The sequence below is a fragment of the Mirounga leonina genome, unplaced genomic scaffold (genome assembly GCF_011800145.1).
Source record: "Mirounga leonina isolate KUSES-001 unplaced genomic scaffold, KU_Mleo_1.0 Mir_151, whole genome shotgun sequence".
NCBI classification, from domain to species: domain Eukaryota; kingdom Metazoa; phylum Chordata; class Mammalia; order Carnivora; family Phocidae; genus Mirounga; species Mirounga leonina.
The window spans coordinates 6070072-6089926 of record NW_023270377.1 but is presented as its reverse complement, the minus strand read 5'-3'; the positions used below and the strand labels follow the sequence as shown (position 1 = coordinate 6089926).

Below are 19855 nucleotides of genomic sequence, written 5' to 3'. Positions count from 1 at the left end.
AATCTGCCATTGTAATCATTTTTAAACACGTGGTTCAATGGCATTAAGTACCTTCACGTTGCCGTCCCCCCACGACCGTCCCCACCGGCTGTCTGCAGAACTCTTCGTCTTCTGGAACTGAAACCCCACACCCATTGACCATATGCTCCTGCCCCCCCTCCCCGGCCCCTGGCAACCCCCATTCTACTCTCTGTCTCTATGAATTTGACTACAGGAATCTCAAGGAACTGGACTCACACAGTATTTGCCTTTTTGTGACTGGCTTGTTTCATTTAGCATAACGTCCTCAAGGCTCATCCATGTTGTAAAAGCAAGAACAATTTTATCTCAACTTACTCCGTCTCTGTGGTGACCCACAGGGCTTGGTGTCCGTGGCCAGTGAAGGTGCCCCCTGGTGGGCATGGCAGTCCTTCAGCACAGGTTGGGGGGCCCGGACGGAGATGGTGTTTTCAGATGGGCCCAGAGGTCCGTGCCTTGTCCAGCTCCTGGCTGGCATCCTGGCCATGTGGCAGATGCTCGGCCAAGGTGGCTGAAGGACAGAATGAGGCCTGCCATCTCTCAGAGTGCCCCTGACCCTGCCTCTTCTTCGGCGTGGACAGAGGGTCCTTATGAGGGCTGTGGCTTGGGGTCTTCGGGCTCACTCACAGCATGCTCCTTCCTTGTCCTCTTCTTGGTCTGGGCACAGGACATCTGCCTCAAAATGGCCTTCATGAAGAGTGTGGTGCAAGTCACCAACGCCATCAAAAACATCAAGGACCTGGAGGACTTTCAATTTGCCCAAAAGATGACGCTTACTGGCATTATAATGGTAAGCTGGTGGGGGGCTTCCTTGGTCTTGGGCAGTTTTGGGGTCTAACTGCTGGACAACTTCTCCTTGGTCAGAGGTTTTTAGAGCTCCTCAGGGCGTCTGAGGGACAAGGGGGCTGCAGGGGTCCCTGAAACCCCTCGCTGTCTCGATTCGGCTTCCATCCAACCATAGGAGTTCTGAGTACGAGATTTGTCTATCTGACAAAGGATGTGATGGCCAGGAATCTGGTGGTGCCCGGAGGTGGCTGGTTCAGGGCTGGGGGACGGAGGTCCACTGGGTCTGCCCCTCCGTAGCCCCCGTGTTTCTCCATAGGGAAGATCTAGGGGGCAGGTTCGGCTGCAGGCAGGTCTCAAAGCTCTTTTTGCACAGAGCTTCAGTAAATTCTAGAAAGATGTCGACTGACTAAGGGCAAGAAGCCATGGCAGAGGCGGATGGAGGTGTGGGCAGCCACTGCCCTTCAGCCCCAGGCCCTCCCCACGCCCCTCCAATGCCGTGGTCCCTGGAAACGCTGCCCCTGCGTCGGAAGCCGACCCCGAGGGAAGTGAGGGATGGATGAACAGGAGGCCCCGAGAAGGGAGAGAACACTCCCGCTCCCGCTCTGGGCCAGAAGCTGTCCGTGTGCCATTTCACGCTAGCCGGCCACAGTCCCGTGAAACAGGCCTTGTTTTACATGTGATGGCTTGGGCAGGGGAAGCGTTTGCCCGGGGACACACAGCAAGGAGGCAGCAGGCCTGAGCGAGAAGCCCCCGGCCTGTCTGGAGCCCCACTCCTTCCCACACCAGATTTGGCTGCCTCCCCTAAAATGCTAATGGCCAGGTGATCCTAAAAAGAGAGAATGTGGTATGGGGTGTCTGCACCCCATACAGCGCCACGCCCTGAGGACGCTCACTGTCCTCACCGGCGGGCTCTGGGCGGCTCGTTCACCGCCCTGCTGTGCTGGGCAGGCCACCATCAAGGCAGAAGCCACCGACAGCCTGGTTTCTCCCGTGCGGACCATGGCGATGGAGGCCCTCTCGCACCTGAGGTGAGCTGGGCCCCTGTTCCGGCCCCAAGTGTCTCCGAGGGTAGGGGCAGAGTCTGAGACCACCCCTCAGTGCTCCTTGGCGGGTCGCACCTACTTTGCCTCCCCGCCTCTGTAGCAGGGCTCTTGGGGGGCAGCTCTGGGGGCAGTGGGCCGCCCTAGGAGACGGGGTCTGCTTCCACCAGGTCTTTTCCCTAATTCTCAGCAGTAGTTCAAGTTGGGCTCTTCTCCTGGGTTGGGAGGTGACTGGCAGGTGGGTGGGTTGTTCCTTGGTCCATTAGGGGTATTTTGAGCAAGAAATCACACAATGACACTGAATAGGATAGCAGGGAGATAGCATCCTTCTAGTTGGGTTGGGCAGGGTCAAGGAATTTATTGATTGATATGGTACTGATACAGTTAATACAAAGTAATATAACACCCCAGGTTTGCCTTCCTGGAGCTGTCCATTCACTGGCGGGGAAGGGGGAAGAAGTTATGTAACATCAGTGTTTGAAGTGGTTGGGTGGTCTCTGGGAATTCAGCACCTGTGGGGGCAGATGCATTATTTAGGCTCATAGCAGAACTACCTGTTGCTTTTTTTCCACCCCCTGTTGCCTTAAGAGGCCGCACATAGGCAGATTTTAAGTAAATTTCACAAACATCTCTTTGGGGACTTAGAGGTAAGATGAATGCATACAGAAGGAATTATAGGTCAGAGCTGAGTGTTTGTGGGTGAATAATAAGAACAAAAATCTAAGACCAAAGAAGGGGGGGGCTACTAACAAGATACAATTTTGTCGATACGACAGGGGCGATCGGAAGGTTTTGGCATCTGACACAAAATAGCAGGATTTGGGTAGGAGCTAGAAGCTCCCGGCTGGGCAAAATACAGGACCTCTTTGGGGGGCAGGAGTTTAAAGTTAAGCAGAATGGTGGCTCCCAATCCTGGAGGCACAACAGAGCCAACCGGGGACCTGTGAACAATACTGGTACTCTGGCTCCACCCCAGACCTTTAAATAAGGATCCCTGGAGCCTGGACGTGGCCCTTGGGCACCTCGGAGCTTCTCTAGGTGATCCTAGTATGCACCTAGACTTGAGAACTATTGATGAAGGGATAGGAGAAGAATGAGCTAGCATGCATCAAGTACCACCCCTGAGAGTTCACTAAAGCTCAGATGGCTGGGCTCCATTCGGAGTTTTTGATTCAGTAGCTCTGAGGTAGGGCCAGAGAGTTTGCATTTCTAAGAAGCTCCAAGGTGGTACTGGTCCTGCTAATGCAGCTGTTACACTTGAAAATGCTTCGGCCAGGGCCAGCCTGGGAGGCAGAGTCTATGGTTACAGGCAGGGAGGAGCAACGGAAGGTTTCTGAGCAGGAGAGGGACAGGCTCCGAGCAGGCAGCAAGTGGGAGAGCTGACCTTGGGCCCCTGGCTCTCCCCATCCATCACAGACCCAGTCACTGGATACTGGGGGCTGGGTGGACCCAGCACCCCTGGGGAAGGATGCATGCCTGCACCTCCAGCCAGGGAAGCTGGCCTCTCCCTCCCTCCCTGGGCAGTGGGGTAGCAGGGTCTCAATTCCCCTCTGACCTCTCCTCTTGTCACTTCTTTCCTTAGCAATCTGAAGCCTTTCTACTCCACAGAGGAAAACAATGAGCTGATGGATATCAGTATTCATTCTGTAATTTCTCTCCAACCCCCAGCAGAGGACAATGAGTCCATTCAGGTAGGTCCCTCGGGGCCACCGCATTTTCTGGGTCAGGACTTGGAAGTTTACAACAACTTGGGCAGTGCTGAGAGCCCACCATCCTGAACCGCCTGTGAGTGGTTAAAGGCAGCAAAGTGCAGTAGGCCCTATTAGTTAGGATAAGGTAATGCTAACTGCTGTAACAGCTAGACCCTCAAGTCTCCATGATCTAACAAGATCTTCACTCAAGTGAAGTCCAATTGGTGGTGGGGGTGGAGATGGAGCTGCTGCAGGCAGTTATTTGGGAACCAGGCTGACAGAGGCCCCACCATCTTCAGTGCATGGCCGAAGGTCCCCTGTGGGTACTGACATCCAGCCTGGAGAGGAAGAGCAAGAGTATGGAGGATTTATGAGCCACTCTGCCCACCTTTCATTGGCCAGAACTCAGTCACATGGTATGACTAGAGGCAAGGGGTGCTGGGAAATGTAGTTCCTAACTGGATGGCTGTTTCCCAAAAACAATGTGGAGGAGAATGACAGACCTTTTGTGAACAGGTAGCCTTGAGGTCCTGGTCCCGGATGAGGAGTCAGAAGAACTGGGCTATGGGGGTTCAGTTTCCTCCTTGGTAAAATGGGTTCTTCTTCAGAGGTTGTCTTATATGTCACATGAGACTATGGGTATAAATGACCCAGTCTGAGCAGAAGTAAAGGGATGATTTTCAGACCACCTCAAACTTCTCAGCCCTGGTATAGATCCTTGCAGAGTCCTGGTGGGTGGCTGTGCACAACCCCTCATTGCTGCCCAGTGCTCTCCTCTCTTGGCCATAGACCCTGTATGCAAATGTGAAGCATGCCCTGGAGCAGCTGATGGAGAGCCTTATGCAGAGGCAGCTGGACCCCAAGGGGCTGCAGGAGATGGTACACGTGAGTTCCCTGGTGGAGGGCCAGGAGCCAGGGATGTCCACCCCTCCCAGAAAGCTGGCCTGAGGGCCAGAGTCTATGGAAAACTGGGGTATGTGTTAAGATTGCTTTAGTAATTTTATTTTGGTAAAATTTCAGATTTGCTGAAAAGTTATAAGAACAGTGTGAAGAACTCCTATATACCCTTCACCCAGATTCACAGTTCTTAATAGTTGTCACATTTTCTTTTCCTCTCTTTCTCTTCCCTTCTCTTTCTTGTTTTACACACACACGCGCGCGCACACACACACACACACACACTTCTTGAACCATGGAGAGTTAGTTGCAGACATCAAGAACAAGAAAACAACAGTACAGTGATCAAAATCAGGAATTGTAATGTTGATAGAATGCTATATTTTAATCTATGGCCAATATTCAAATTTCATGAATTGTCCCAATAATATCCTTTATAGCTATTTTCTCCGATTCAGGGTCTAAACTGGATTACACAGTGCATTTACTTGCCATGTCTCTTTAATCTCCTTTAATCTGGAACAATTCCTCAGTCTTCCTTTATTTTCCATAATCTTGGCATTTTTGAAAGGTACTGGCTAGGTTTTTTTTTTAATTGGGTTGTTTGCTTTCTTATTATTGAGTTTTCGGAGGTTTTATGTATTCTGAATACAAGTCCTTATCAGATATGTGATTTACAAATATTTTCCCACAGTCTGTGACTTGTGTTTTCATTGATCTCACAGTGCCTTTTGAAAAACAGAAGTTTTAAAATGTGGACGGAGTCTAATTTACCATTCGTTTTCTTTTATGGATCATGGTTTTGACATTCCATCTAAGAAATCTGTGCCTGACCTAAGGTCACAAAGATTTTCTTTTAGGAGGTTGCAGTTTCAGGTTTCACAAGGAAGTCTAGGATATATTTTGAGTTAAGTTTTGTATATGGTGTGAGGTATGGATCAAAGTTTGTTTGTTTGTGCACAGACAACCAGTTGTTCCAGTACCATTTGTTGGAGAGAATTTTCTCCATTGAATTATCTTTGCATCTTTGTCAAAAATCAACTGATCATGTATGTGTGGGTCTGCCTCTGGCACCTCTTCTGCTCCATTGATGTATTTGTCTATCTTTACACTGATGTCATCCTGTCTTGATTACTGTAACATAATAAGTCTTGTGCTCAGGAGTGGGTAGTATGAGTCCACTGACTTTGTTTTTTGCTGCTGTATCCCATAAATATTCATATGTTGTGTTCTCATTTTGTTTCAGTTCAAAACACATCTTATTTTCTCTTCTGATTTCTTCTTGGGCCCTTGGTTATTTAGAACATCCCAAATGTTTGAAGATTTTCCAGAGATCTTCCTGTTTTTGATTCCCGTTTTAAATCCATTGTGGTCTGAGGACACACTTTGTATACTTTGAATCCTTTTAAATCAACCCAGACTTACTTTATTGCACAGAATGGTCTATCTTGGAGAATGTTCTTTGTGCATCTGTGTACTGTGTCTTGTGGAGTGTTCCTAAATATCAGGCCAAGCTGATTGGTAGTGCTGTTCAGGTTTTCCCTGTCCTTCCTGACTTTCTGTCTTCTTGTTCTATCGGTTTCTAAGAACGAAGTACTGAAATCTCTGACTCTCCCTGTGGACTTGTTTCTTTCTCCTTCAGTTGTGGTAGTTTTGCTTTATGTATTGTTAAGCTCTGTTACTGTGTGCATGAAACATCTAGGCCCTGCAGTGCAAGGCTGGTTATGCTCTTGGACTTTGACCTGCAGGCAAACATTTAGAGTAGGGCCAAACACATCAGCCAAGTGCCATCTTGGTGAGGATAGCGGGGACACCCTCTCTGCCCACAGCTTCATCTCCCTCATGGGGGTGCCTGGAAAGAGAACCAGAAGTGTCTAGAGCTAACCAACACCTCTGAAAGTCAGACTCTGAGTGGAGAGACGAGGTGGGCAATGGCTGGCTGGGAAAGGCTGGTGTTGGGATTTTAATGGCCCCTTCTGTGTTCTGGGCTCTACCCATAGCTCCTGGAAAGGTGGATCTTGTCGGAGAAAGAAGGGGAGCGGGAGAAGGCCATGAAACTCCATCTCCATCTCATGCAGATCTATGTGCAAAGCATCGGTGTCTGCGTGAGTCCCTGAGCACCCGATCCCCCAGCTGGCTGCTCTGGCATCCACAGAAAAGTTCCTGTCTCTATTCATGAGAAGAGGGAACACTTTTGAAATCAAGTTCTGCTCCCTGCAGAGTCCCTTGGGAAGAGGCTGTCTTGTTTGGGAATGGCAGAGGAGGCCCCACGAGGAGCTAACCCTGAGGCTCTGTGGGTGCCAAGAGAGGGGTGGGCCGTGGCTCAGCATGGATCCAGGTTTGGTGGGGCCTGAGGCTCATACAGCGGTGAGGGCCCTCTTTAAGAAAAAGAACACACACTTACAAATATCACATTGGTTAGGAAAGGGAATATCTACTTAGAAAATAAATCCCAACGAAATCACAAATTTTACAGAGCTTGACAAGTGCCACAAACATCACAAAATCTGGAAAAACAATGAGGTGTTTTTGTTGATTAACTCTCTGACCTGGCTCAATGAGACCTCTCTTTGTACATTTGTTGGCCTCATGCTCTTTGATGGCTTGGCCTTCAGTGATGGCGTTGGGAGAATGGTGTCCCTGGGGCACGGGGCCTGGGGTGTGGGGACGGCCTCAGGTCGGGGGACTGGTGCATGGTGAGAACAAGATGAACAGCACCCCTGGTGGTCTGGGAGCACCATTCAGGTGGAGGCCCCGGGCCCAGCAAAGCGAGGCCAGAGCCTAGCCTCATGCTAGGTTTGGACCCAGATGCTGTGCAGAATGCATTGTCTGGAGTCTCTGACACAATTCTCAACATCTCCTGGAAGAGGAAGCCCAGTGAATTATCTCCCCTTTATGGATGAGGAACACAAGGGCGCAAGGCTCCGCACCCTGCCCAGGTCACACAGCTAGTGAGCGGGGGAGGCCAGATTTGAACCCAGGGCTCAGTTGCAGGAACAAGGCAGGTGCCCTGATACACAGCCTGGGCCTGAGGCCAGAGGGGCAAGTCCTGAGCCAGACTCCCCGGATCCTGGCTGCTGAGCCTCCAGGGGCGCCGCTGGGGTGTTTTCCAGCAGGGCTCACTCTCTCTGGCTGCTTGTTACGCTGCCCCTGGGCAGCACCAGGTGTGCGTGAGCAGACAGAGGGTGTGAGCCTTGAGGTCTCCTGTCCCTCAGATCCCCCTGAAGCTGGGGCAGTTTGGCTCGCTGGTCGGACTCGTCGCCCCTTGTACCTGTGACTCCCATAGAAGAACCCGCATGGCCTCCATGGGTGTCCTGTCCAGCCTGCTGGAACTTCATGGTATGGGGAGGGCGAGACATCAGGACATCGAGGTTGGAGGGAGGTCTGAGAGCAGGGGAGTCAGCTGTGGGGCTATCCTGGGGGAGCATGGACTCTCGCTGAGTGGTGGAGAGGGTGCAGAGCTTGCTCAGAGGCCATGGAAGTTTCCAGAAGGAGAAACTTCCTTCCAAGGACATAGCAGAAGTGACCAGAGATGAGCTCAGGGGTGAGTGCAGGGTGGTGAGCTTCAAAGGGGGAGACTTTGTCTCTGGCTTGGTGGCTGGTAGCCTCCCAGAGCTGTGTGTAGAGGTGGTTTGGGGGAACAGGACAATGAAAACAAAAGCAAGAAGGGATGGGATGTCCAGACACTGAAGGGTGGCCCAGGCCCGCGGAGCCAAGGAGCCCTGTGGGCCAGGCCAGGAGGCCACCCTGATGTGGCCTGTAGATGGGCCCTTCGTCCTTCTGATTGTTTATATTCCCAACAGCAAGCCAGACCTGCTCCTCATGGGACCCTTCCAAGGAGTTGGAGCTTGCAAAATGTAAGGAGGATCTCCAGGGCTTGGATGTGGAGAAGATTTTTAGTGCATCTTCCAGAATCGCCAAGGTGATGAGCTGGGAAGGCGGTGTGGGCTCCTGGGCTGGACTCTGGTGCTTGGACCATCTCTGGGGTGTGGGACCTTGTTCAGCCTGGCCAGGCAGCCTTCCTCTTCCTCCCGAGGTCGCAGTTCCCATGGCTTTTGGCCCAGCTCATGCCCTCTGTACCTAAATGGCCTGCAATATATAAAATCCCCACTGTGGTGCCTGGCACATAGTAGGTGCTTAATTGGCCCCGCCTACCTTGTCTCCATCTCTATGGCGTGCTGCACTTGGGGTGGAGGGCCCCAGAGAGAATTAAACACAGAGCCTCGCACAGAGGTGTCAGCACACGGGCACACTGATGGCTGAATGCCCAGAGCCACCCGAACTCTGCAGAGAGGCCGAGTCACTTCTGCCTTGGGGGGCAGAGGCAGCTTTCTGGAGCAGGGGGCTTAGGGGTGGCAGGAGGAGGTTGCAGGGTGTCAGGGCTCAGGGCACACCCTGAGTGAAGGCTGCAGGACAGTAGAGACAGGATGGGGCACGTTTGGGTGGAGCTTCCTGAGCGGGGTTCAGGTGGGGTGGGTGGTGTCAGGTAAGTGAGGTGTGGGAGAAGTTGGGGGCACATGCCGGAAGACTTGGAAAGCCGGGCTGAGCTTTGAGTCTTTGAGGTAGAGGAGTAACATCCTGAGAAGGTCGGCGACTGGGCGGGGCAGGGAGGTGGGGAGGAGGCCCTGGCAATGGTTTGAGAGAGGATGGGGGGCTGGGCTGGGGCCGTGGTGCTGGGCAGAAGTGGGGGGCATGTCAGTGGTGGCAAGTTGGTTGTTGGACCCCAGGAGTGGTCTGCTCTGGTCCTAGGTGGCTTGCATGCAATTTAACTGTGATGAGGTGGTCTCGCTCATCCAGAAGCTCTGTGAGAACATCGGGGCGCTGGACCTACAGCATGATAAGGCCTCCGTCACCTGGATTGGCACCTTCCTCCAGATGCGGGCCAAGGAACTGGAGGACAAGGTGGCAGAGACGTGGCTGGGCCACTTAGGGCCTGGGGCTGTCCAGTATACCCAGGCTAGAGGGACAAGCAAGGGCCCAGCTACGCTTGCTGAGGTCTCCCCAAACCCTTCCTTGTAAAGAGGAGGAGGAAGTAGAGTTCTAGAATGAGAAAGAAACAAGGTGAAGGTAGCCCAATTAGTAGGTGGACAACAGACTAGAGGCCCATGGCTCGCTCTCCTGGAGGGTACTGCCTTCCACACAGAAAACCTGATCAAATCCGGGAAGAGACCAAAGGATGCGCTGGTGGTTTAGCCTCCCCATCATCCAGTTGGGGAAGGGGCCCTGGAGGAGGGGTGTGCAGTGGGCAAGGGCAGAGGGCCATGGGGGTCCAGGCTGTGCTGGTGATGCCTGCCCCTCCCCAGGTGGCCGAGATCCTGGGCGCCATCCTGGTCCAGCTGCCCGCGGTGGATCACCTGGAGGTGCGGCGTCTCCTCATTGAGGGCATCCTCCTGCTGGCACACTACCACCAGGAGACTGTCCTCACGTCACTCCTGAGGCAGCCCCTGCCCATGGAGAGGTGGGTGCCTTGGACAGGGAGTCACAGCCCCCTTTGCGCCCCACACCAGGCCCACCTCGCCACCATGGATGTGTCCCAGAGGACAGGGCCCTCGAGCAGTGCCAGGTCTGAAGCTGGGATGGGTCCAAGCCTCTCCCCGCATCTCCTGTGGGAGGTACAGCCTCTGGGAACCACCGACCTGGAGCCCCAACGTCACAGTTCCGTCCTCTGGAGCTGGAGTCCAGATCCCGTAGCTTCTCATGTGTCCTGGTCATCCCCTCTGGACTCTGCCCACAGCAGCCCTTTCATTCCCTGCAGAGGACAGAGCTCCCGGCCCCCTCCAAGTTTGGGCTTCCCCAGGATACACCTGAGGATGTGGTCACCAAGGCCTGAGTGGGCCTCTGGAGGAGCTCCACTCCGTCCGTCTTTCTTTCTTTCTTTTTTTTTTTTTTAAAGATTTTATTTATTTGTTTGACAGAGAGAGACACAGCGAGAGAGGGAACACAAGCAGGGGGAGTGGGAGAGGGAGAAGCAGGCTTCCCGCTGAGCAGGGAGCCCGATGTGGGGCTCGATCCCAGGACCCTGGGATCATGACCTGAGCCGAAGGCAGACGCTTAATGACTGAGCCACCCAGGCGCCCCTAGTCTGTCCCTCTTTCCTTCCACATGCGGCCCTGAGAGGGAGGTCCAGGTGCCCCTCAGGTGGCCTCCCATTAAAGCAGCCTGACCCCCCTGCTTCTCGGTGTTATGTGCAGACAGCTGAGTCCCTGTGGCTCTGTCATGGTGTCCGGCAGCCTGCACGATCTCACCAGCCTGGGGGAGTGTGTTTAGGATGGGACCAGGACTCACAGAAAGGGGTGGTCAGGTGTCCCCAGATCAGCCGAGACTGCCAAGTGAAGTAAAGCCTTGAGACTGTAGGGGGAGGGACAGGTGGTGGGTGTCACTCAGCATGCTGTGACATGAATAGAGAGGCCTCAGGTCAAGAACCTCGAGGGCTGCCCCGTGTGAAATGCAAGCCTGGCTTCTCATCAGGAGGGAGGACAGGGCGGATTGCTTGATCTAGTGGGGGTTAGTGGCTTTCAGAGCAGCGCTGGGGTGGGGGACAGTGTGCAGCGTGGCCTTGGTGGCCGGGTGGTGCGGGCTGTCCCTGCACTGGTTAGCTCTCGCTGTGTAACAAATTGCCCCGAGCTCGGAAGCTCAGAACAAGCCCTGTCCTCACCTCACAGGGTCTGTGGCCAGGGGTCTGGGGACGGCGGAGCTGGGGCCTTGGCTCCCCCAGGCTCATGTGGTTATTTCTTGCTGTTGCAGGCTGACGTCCTGCTTTCTTGTTTCCTTACACCCCAAGGGCTTCTTCATGGGAAGCGGTTGCTGGTGAGCTCATGGGCCCACCATCCGTTCAGTTCCTTCCACCAGGCTCCAAGCCACGTGAACCCCCAAACTCACCTCCCCGCACTTGTGCATTTGGTTTTGTGGATTCACATAGGCTGCCTGCACCTCTCCTTGTTCGATTTGATCTCGGTGGACTTGCCGCTTTAGCCCTTTAGAGCCCCCTGGCTCCCCACTCCCCTGTACCTACGCACACCGGGCCTGTGAAGTTGCTGTCCTGGGGACCTTCCCTTCTCAGCAGAGCCACGGGCTTGGACTTGGGGATGGGGGGCCTGTTTCAAACTGTCGTCTGGCACCTAACCTCTGCAGGCCCCCCTTCCTCTTGTGTGGGCTACGGAGCTGAAAGCATCTTCCTCAAAGGTGTGTTGGGAGGAGGAGGTGCTTTGCGATCAGCCAGCTGCTTAGGACCAGCCTGACAAACTGGGTACTTGGCAGCTGTTGCTGGATGGATCTATGAAGTCAGTACATAGGAGGCCTGGTGGGGACCTCTAAGGTCATCTAGCGGTGGGGCTGCGTGTCCGAGGGCGCCGTGGCAGAGGAAGGGAGCTGAGCATGGAGTCACGGACCTGGGTTCTGGTTATGTGACCTTTGGCAACGCACTCCACCTCCCTGAGGTTCAGCCTCCGGAGTCCAACCCCTATTTAGGGGGCTGCCTGGGGGTCCAAAGAGGCTCTTACCTGCCAGGGCCCAAGGCGGGAGACCCACAGTGGCTTTGTCTCCTGTCTTTGGTTAGCCACCTGACGGAGGTGTGGCTGGCTGTGGCAGAGAACGTGCCCTTTGCCTGGACGATGCTCCATGGGCTGATGGGCCGGCTGCAGTCGAGGTTCACCCCCAGGGCCAATGCCACGTCCAAAGCTGACATCTGGCGCCTGGCTGCGGTGGATCCTCTGATGGTGAGTCACAGGGGCAGGCCCCAGGGCTCCTTGGGGGCTCTGAGTAGGAGCCCTGATACCCCACCCCTTCTCCCTGCAGACACTGTGCACCATCCACCTTCTCATCCAGAAGATGGATATGGACGACAAGCTCCTGGACCTCTTCCCAGACCTCGCCTATACCCTCCTACTGCAGCTCAGCAGTAGCCAGGGGCCAGAAGCTGTGTCGCCTGTCCTGAAGACATGGAGACTGGTCCACACGGGGACGCTGCCCGAGGAGATCAATTTGCAGAGGTGCTCTCGATGGTGGAGGGGCATGGGGTGCAAAGCAGTGGGCCTGAGCTGGACGCTGCCTCTTCGAAGTCAAGGACCCCAAGAGTCACCTCCACCACCTCCAAGAGGCCTTGTGGTCCTCTCTTGGTGGAGAGAAGTTTCTGGAAGCAGATCTTACAACCTTTCCTCACATGAGTCCAGCATGGTGTGGTTTTCTTTGTTTGCAGATGCACTCCCTCATGTGATCTCCCTTAGCCCCTTGAGCTAGGCCCAGCAGGCATGGGGACCCCCGTTTCTCCGACCTGGGTGTGGCGTTTGCCCTGCGGTGGGTGCTCCCAGTGGGGCAGCTTCGTCGGGCTATAGTCGCACCTTCTTCCAGGATCACGATCAAGTCCATGCAGCTTTTGTTCAGAAGACTCAACAATGAGCAGCTGGTTCACACCCTGGAGGAGCAGGGCGTGTGGGCCCTCCTGCAGAGCAGCTCCACATTCCTGCAAGGGGTGGGCCTGCTCACCAGGTGGGCACCCAGCCTCCCAGGCCTGGGCAGCGGGACTTGCGGGGCCATCGTCTTCTTGCTGGAAGGTCTAGGTCACGGCTGAATGCCTGGCTTCTGAGGGACTGCCAAGTTGACCCATGTTCCAGACTCTGGGACGGCAGCGTGTAGGGCAAAGGGAATCTTTTATTCCAACCCTTTCTGCTCCAAGACAGGAGATGTGAAGTCAGAGGCAGGGTGGGGCTCACCCAAGGCCACACGGGGCTTCCAAGCTGGGCCAGGACGGAGAGCTACTTCCTGGGTCCTGGTCACTCATGAGTGGCCCTCATTCTGGTCCCTTTTTAGAAAAAATAATGAAAAGTAGGTACTCCAGCGACACCCTGACCAAACCCCCCTGGCGAGGAGGGAGAGGCCCAGAGAGGTTAAGGGATGTGCCCTGGGGGGTGCGTGCCCGCAGAGCAGCTCTGCAGGGCAGCGGCTGAGAGGCCTTCCCCACCCCTCGGCTGCATCCCCCCTGCAGGCTGTGCATGCGGAGCATGGAGGGGTACAGGCAGCGACTGTCGGAGCTGGTGCTCAGAGGCATGGACTCGGATGTCCTCAGCTGCTGCATCAGCAGCACGGCGGTCTGCGTGGAGGTGAGGCTCAGGGCGCAGAGGGCTGGGTGAGCTGGGGCGGGGGCTGCTGGTTTCCCCCCACCAACGCCCTGCCCTGGCTCCTCTGAGGGGCAGGAGCCCAGGCTCTGAGGGCCATCTGAGTCAAGGGGCAGGTGACTGTCCCACCCCCCAGGGGACATGAGTGATCAGGGTGCAGACTGTGGGGAAAGGGGTCCCGAGACCTGGGGTGCACAGCTAAGTGAGGCGTGCTGGGCTGAGTGTCGGCAACACCCAGGGGCCCGGATGAGGGCACCGTGGCTCTCGCCGGGATCGATGGTGCTGGGGAAGGCCTTGTGGGAAGGCCTTGAGGAGCCAACAAGGCTTTGCCAGGCAGGAAGGCCAGGGAAGGGGGGCGGGTGACGGCCACCGGGGCCCAGTGACCCTCCTGAGCAGTTGAGGCTCTTACAGGGTCCTGCGGGAATTGGCCAGAAAACTTTTAGGAGAAATGGTGTTGACTGCATGATTCCCGATATGCCCAACATCCTCCTAGTGTGGGGTCGGCAAACATTTTCTATAAAGGGCTGGATAGTAAATTTCCCATTTTGGGGTCACCAATTTGGTGTTTAGTTTTCTAAACACGCACGCACAGACACACACACACACACACACACACACAAGCCAGAGGCGTCCCCCTTGGCCTGAGGTCCGGACACCTTGAGTGCTGGGAGCTGGTTGTGACTCTCTGAGTCCCGGAGGAGTGAAGCTCATGCCCTTGCTGAGACCCAGTGGGCCGGGCTCCTGCACGCGGGAGCTGCTCTGCCAGGTTCACTGAATGAACCTGTTCCTATAGGTCACGCTTACGAGGCTTTCCCCACACATTTCCTCATGAAGCCTCACAACAGCTCTGTGAGGCAGGCCCCGGTGTCAGCCCCTTCTTGCAGGTGGGGAGGCCGAGGCTCGGAGGGATTCTACGTGACCGGCCAGGGGCCCCAGCTGGTCCAGAAGAGCTGGGGCTCTGGGTCCTCTCCTATTCACAGGAGACCGCTCTGTGCGTTGGATCTAGTCACACGTCCGGTCTTGTGGCTGAGAAAGGGGCCCACAAGGGACATAGCTGTCAAAAAGTTCTCTCTTCTAGTTCATGAGCGACCCGGTTCTGTACCAGGAGAAGCTGCTGAAGCCCACGGTGTTGATGCTGGAGAAGGGCGCGGACCAGGAGGACGAGGCCTTGAGGGTGCTCTCGCTGCGTGCCCTCGGCAACATGGCCCTTGGCGCCCCCAAGAAGGTGCTGCGCCCGACCCTGAGCCCAGGGGCCCGGCGTGCAGGGCCCGGCGGGCTGAGGGTCTGGGGCTGGTGTGTTCTGGTCGAGCGGGGAGGTGAACCAGGTGGGGACTGAAGCTCCTCGCGGTCCCCCCGCCCCCCCAGGTGAGGCAGTACCGGAAGCTGTTGCTTGAGAAGTGCCTGGACTCCCTGAGGGAGCCCGTGAACACCAGCGTGACCTCCGAGGGCATGGAGGCCCTGGCCAAGATCCTGGCTGAGCTCCGGGAGGGAGACATGGGGTCCTCGTTTGGCATCATCTGTGAGCAGTGCAGGGCCTTCTTTGACAACGTGAGTCTAGTTTACTGCCTCACTGGGCCCTGGCTCTCTGGGTTGGGGGGGTTCCCCAAATGCCTCCTCAGCCAATGGCTGAGCACTTCTTCTCCCCTAAAGAAGAGCCATGCTCAGGGACAGAAGGGGCCGCAGGTCTGCCTTGGCGCCAATGCATCCGCTAGCTGGTCCTGGGATCTTGTGAAAGAACACCAGAAACCCTTGCTCTGGGACTCATGGGCCCCCTCCCCCGCTGTTAGGGTGTGAGCTTCCCCTTCGAATTCCTTGCAGCCTACAGCTGCTCTTCGGGCACCTGGGAGGTACCGGGCGGGCCCTCTGCCAGGCGGTGTGCCCTCGCCTCCGACACGGCCCTCCCCTGGGGAAGAGAAGGTCACAGGTTCCAGAGAAATGGTGCCCAGTCCTGAGAGCCCTGCAGGAGAGCCTCCACCCTGGTGGAACGATCCAGAAGCCTTTGCAGGGGCCAAGGTGGCTGAAAGGGTCCACGGAGAGCAGCTAGGGCTTTGCTGGGCTTCCTGCTTCCCGGATTTCAGGACACGTTTGTGCATCTTGGCCACAGGAGAGCGAGCTGCTGCGTTTAAAAGCCTTTGTCCTGTTCGGGAAGCTGGCGAAGGTGGTCAGGATTTCCAAGAAGCACTTCTTCAAGGAGGAAGTGAGAAGAGCCTGGATCCCCCTCATGCTGCACTGCCAGGACCCCTGCCCGGACGCAGCCCAGGTAAGATGCGCCCTCCTCCCTCCTCCCTCCAAAGTGTGGGGGCCACTGGCCCCAAAAGGAGAATGTGCGAGGGGGTCTCTGCCCCGCCTCTCTCGGCCAGCCCGGTTCCTCATGCCAGGCTGGGGAGGGGGCCGTTCAGACGACCCGCAAACCGCTCTGTGGGGGCACATGGCGTAGCTTTCTTCTCTGGTGGCTGCCTGCAGGCATCCTCTGCCCCATCGCCCTTCTCTTCCAGTGGATTCTATAGCTTGCCATCACTCTTGGGTGTGATGACTTGGTGATGCTTAAAACTCACCTTAAATCCCTCCTCAGCGGCTCCCCGGGGGGCAGGCCAATGCTGGGGCTGCTGGGGGTGGCGAGGGAGGGGTGCCCGGCCTGGCCCTGCACACCGCGGTTCTCCTCCCTACGGAGGCCCAGCTCCTCTGCTGTTTGAGCTCCTCCCCCAGCTCCCACCTGTCTTATGGCTGCCCCTCACCCCGTGCAGGCCCCTGACCCTGACGTCTGTCTTCCTATGTGGACTGGGGAGGGACACGGGGAGGGGGCTGAGATTAGGGGCTGTTCTGCCGCCTCCCAGTGAGCTGCGGGGTACTCAGCAGCTCATGCTCCACCAGCGCCTTGGTCTCCGGTTCTGGGGTCCCAAGAATCCTGCGGGGGTCCACGCAGGGCGGGGTGGGGTGGTGGCACGTGTAGGTTGGTAAGGGCATCCCTCCCGACTCCTGCTCTGCCTCGGGGACACTGATGACCCAGGCCATGAATTGTCACCTCTCAGAGATGCTTTCCTCACAAATCCATCACTGGCTCACACTGTTCTTTCACGTTGTCTCAGCAGCTGTCCCGTGGGGCGGGCTTCAGGGAAGGAAGACCTAGGAGGGTGACCGAGAGTGTTTAATGAAGAAACAGCCAAGAGGGGCCGGGGCAGGGGGACCACGTGGGTGGCAAGTCCCAGGGCCGGTCCTAGCCACACTGCTGCCACTCCCATCCCCGGGGAATAGCCAGCCAGCCTCTCTCCGCGCCCCCCACCCCGTCTCCTGTCGTAGCCTCCTGTGGCCGAACCCCGCTGGGGGCTGGAGGCCAGAGGCCAGGGGGCCTGGTTGCTGCAGTGCTCAGAGAGGGCCTGGGGATGAGAAAGCTCACCCTGGTGCTACCGGTCCCCGCCAGGCTCCTGACGCCAACGTCCTGGAGGGGCGGGACCCAGGCAGGGCTGCTGAGGGCACCGAGGTGCTAGCAGAGGGGGCAAGTGGGCTGCATCTGCCTCCAAGGGGTTTTCCGTAAATGCACACATAGCCACTATATAGGCTGGCAGGGCTCCGGTCCCAGGTACCCTTCTGTGGCTTCCTGAGGCTTTTCTGGGGCTGCCCTCTGGCCCATCGGTGGAATGTCAGCCCGCCATGTGAGCCCCCTTGGTCTGCCTGACGCCCTCCCTCCATCCTTGGCCCGGTGTCCCTCCAGGCTTGCATGGCCACCATGTTTCAGTGTATGCACTTCTGGGGCTGGAAGGCCCTGGAGAGCAGCTCGGGCCGAAGGGACAGCAGTGCGGCTGATGAGATGACCGTGTTCCAGACAACGCTGTGCTCCATCCTGGTGAGGAAGCTGAGGGCCACGGGCCTGTTGGAGGTTGGCCGCTCTGGGGCTTGGGGTTTAGGGTCGCAGCTGCTGTAGACTTCCGACCCTGTGCTCACCTTCTGGACGTGAAGCGTCAAGACCAGCACCTTCCAACAGAGCCACAATGCAAGCCACATACCCATACGTTTTCTGGTAGCTAAGAAAAGTGAGAGAGGTGAAACCAAATTGAATAATAGATTTGACTCAACCCGATGGATCCAAACCATTGTCATTTCAACATGTAATCAATGTACAAATTATTAGTGTGATATTTTACATTTTTGAGTTTCTGTCATCAAAATGCAGGAGGCTCTTCATACCTAGTTCAGACGGGTCACATTTCAAGTGCTCAAGGGCCACATATGGCCAGTGGCCACGGTATTGGACAGCCACGCCGTTTGCAGACAATATCATCTCTTCTCTGGTCAGATGGAATGTAACAGGGGTCTGAAGTTCCTTGAGTTGTCTAGCTACTAATTTGCTGTGTGGTGCTGGGATGAGCACTTGCCCTTTCTGGGCAGACCCTCCCACATCAGACAGATGGGAACACACTCTGTGAGTAGCCGATCTCTAGGACCTCATCCTCCATGGCTCTGTTCATCCTGTGTCTTTTGCAGACTCAGAAAAAACCTGCCGTGCTCTACAGCTTCTTGCTAGAAACAATGACCTACGTCAGTAGTAACTTGCCAAGGATCAGAACTGCTGCCTGCAACCTGGCAGGTGAGTGAGAGGATGTCTGCTGATGCGGGAGGGACATTGAGGGCCAGCCCCGCACCTGGAGTGGGAGGGGGACAGGCAGCAGGGTAGGGCCAGACTCAGTGGAAGTCCCCTTCTCTGCGTCCTATCCCACTTTGCTTCACACCTGCCTGATTCTCAATTAGGCATCTTCAGCAGAGTCCTAAACAGTTATCTCAAAAGGTAAAACAGACTCTCTCACTGACCTAATATTTGTGTGATGAGCATTTCGCTGGCTCTCGTTTTAGGAATTATTATGAAGCAGATGTCTGCACATCATCTGAGAAAACTGGACTTTCTGACATTAAGGAATTGTAAGTAGTAGAGGCTCAATCATACTGATTGGGGATCTTAGAGAAACTGCCCGGGGAAGAGCCAGCCGACCCTTGTGTAATCGGGGCGCAGAGGGATGCATGAGCCTGCAGAGGGCTTTCCAGGAAGACAACTATTTGGGCGTGGAGTCCTTTCGTTCCCCGGGCCTCCTGCCCACCTCCCCATCATAAATATTTATGAAATGTTTCCACCCTGAATCCTTCCACTGATCCACACGGCGCTCGGGTTCTGTGGATGATCTTTCTGTCCCTGGTAGAGACGTAGCGGAAGCTCAGATGGGGGACGTGTGTGCAGACACAGCCCCACCTGCCGTCCTCTGCCTGCAAACACGGGGTTCCCCTCTGCAGCCCACATGAGCCCCGCGCTGCACAGGTGGCTGGGGCAGAGGGGGGGAAGGCCTCCCACCAGCTGAGCCGCCCAGGGCGGAGGGCCCGGCTGCACCAGGTCCTGATTCTCTCCTGTCTGTGCTCACTCTCAGCTCTCCAGGAGCTGCAGCTCGACTCGGACCCTGGGGTCCGCAAGGCAGCCCTGGGGACTCTCAGAATCTTGGATACGTGTAGCCAGCACCCGCTTTTGGCTTCCCCCGGAGGATTTTGCTAGATGGTTCGAATGTGAAGTGTAAACTGACTCCTCGGAGTGCCAAACCACAGCCGGACTGCAGCAAGGCAAAACATTTTTAATTTAGTTTGTTAAGAAAAGCATCATTCTAAAGTAATCAGCGTCCCTTTCTTTCCTCCCCTTGAAATAAACCTCCATTGCCATTGGGAGCGCAGATTTCTGACTGAGGTGACAACATGCCAGAGCCAAGACAGCGGGGCAGAGGGAGAATTTGGTCCCAACGCTTCCCCGGAGTGTGCGAGTGTCCGGCAGCCCCCTCGGCCCAGAGGGTCTGAATCCACCTTGGTGCCGTCCGCTGCCGGGCATTGTGCCAGACAGTGAGGGGAGGCAGGCGCTGTCCAGCCTCGGCCCCCCAGAACCCCACCCTTGCGCTGCCAGGGACTGTGATAGGCATCCGAGTAAGGAGGGCGGCGGCCAGGGTGTGGGGGGTGGGGGTGGCGGAGGAAAGAGCTACGGGGCGTACAACCAGGCGTTATCCCCTTCGTGGCCGAGCAGAACATCTCCAGATGGTTCCTAGACCTAAATTTGAAAAGCAAAGATGCAAGACAATAGAGTATTTTTAATCCCGAGACTAGGTTTTCTCTAAAAAGTTAACAGCAGATGCCAGAAAAAATAAAAGGGTTAAGCTATCCGACTCGGTTAAAATGTAACTTCTATACAATAAGATGCCATAAAGTTAAAGGACACGTCACAGATGGAAGAAGTTACTTGCAATTTATACAAAACTAGATTGGTTTGTATAATTGAATCGGCATCCAGGATATA

At 55.8% G+C, this 19855-nt stretch overlaps 1 protein-coding gene across 1 annotated transcript in view; it reads left to right on the top strand.

The window, feature by feature from the left end:
• The window catches only part of MROH2A (maestro heat like repeat family member 2A), a 44884-nt gene extending 25614 nt beyond the window's left edge, over window positions 1–19270 (top strand). The window contains exons 23-42 of the mRNA XM_035006564.1: window positions 686–808; window positions 1753–1832; window positions 3427–3535; window positions 4325–4420; window positions 6433–6537; window positions 7648–7771; window positions 8236–8354; window positions 9182–9334; window positions 9736–9890; window positions 11988–12147; window positions 12227–12420; window positions 12779–12916; window positions 13413–13527; window positions 14621–14767; window positions 14908–15090; window positions 15647–15802; window positions 17252–17383; window positions 18022–18124; window positions 18388–18453; window positions 18951–19270. Coding sequence (XP_034862455.1) covers window positions 686–808; window positions 1753–1832; window positions 3427–3535; window positions 4325–4420; window positions 6433–6537; window positions 7648–7771; window positions 8236–8354; window positions 9182–9334; window positions 9736–9890; window positions 11988–12147; window positions 12227–12420; window positions 12779–12916; window positions 13413–13527; window positions 14621–14767; window positions 14908–15090; window positions 15647–15802; window positions 17252–17383; window positions 18022–18124; window positions 18388–18453; window positions 18951–19072 — 2580 coding nt within the window. The 3' untranslated portion in view covers window positions 19073–19270. The remainder of the gene's footprint in view (window positions 1–685; window positions 809–1752; window positions 1833–3426; window positions 3536–4324; window positions 4421–6432; window positions 6538–7647; window positions 7772–8235; window positions 8355–9181; window positions 9335–9735; window positions 9891–11987; window positions 12148–12226; window positions 12421–12778; window positions 12917–13412; window positions 13528–14620; window positions 14768–14907; window positions 15091–15646; window positions 15803–17251; window positions 17384–18021; window positions 18125–18387; window positions 18454–18950) is intronic.
• Window positions 19271–19855: the final 585 nt, after the last annotated feature.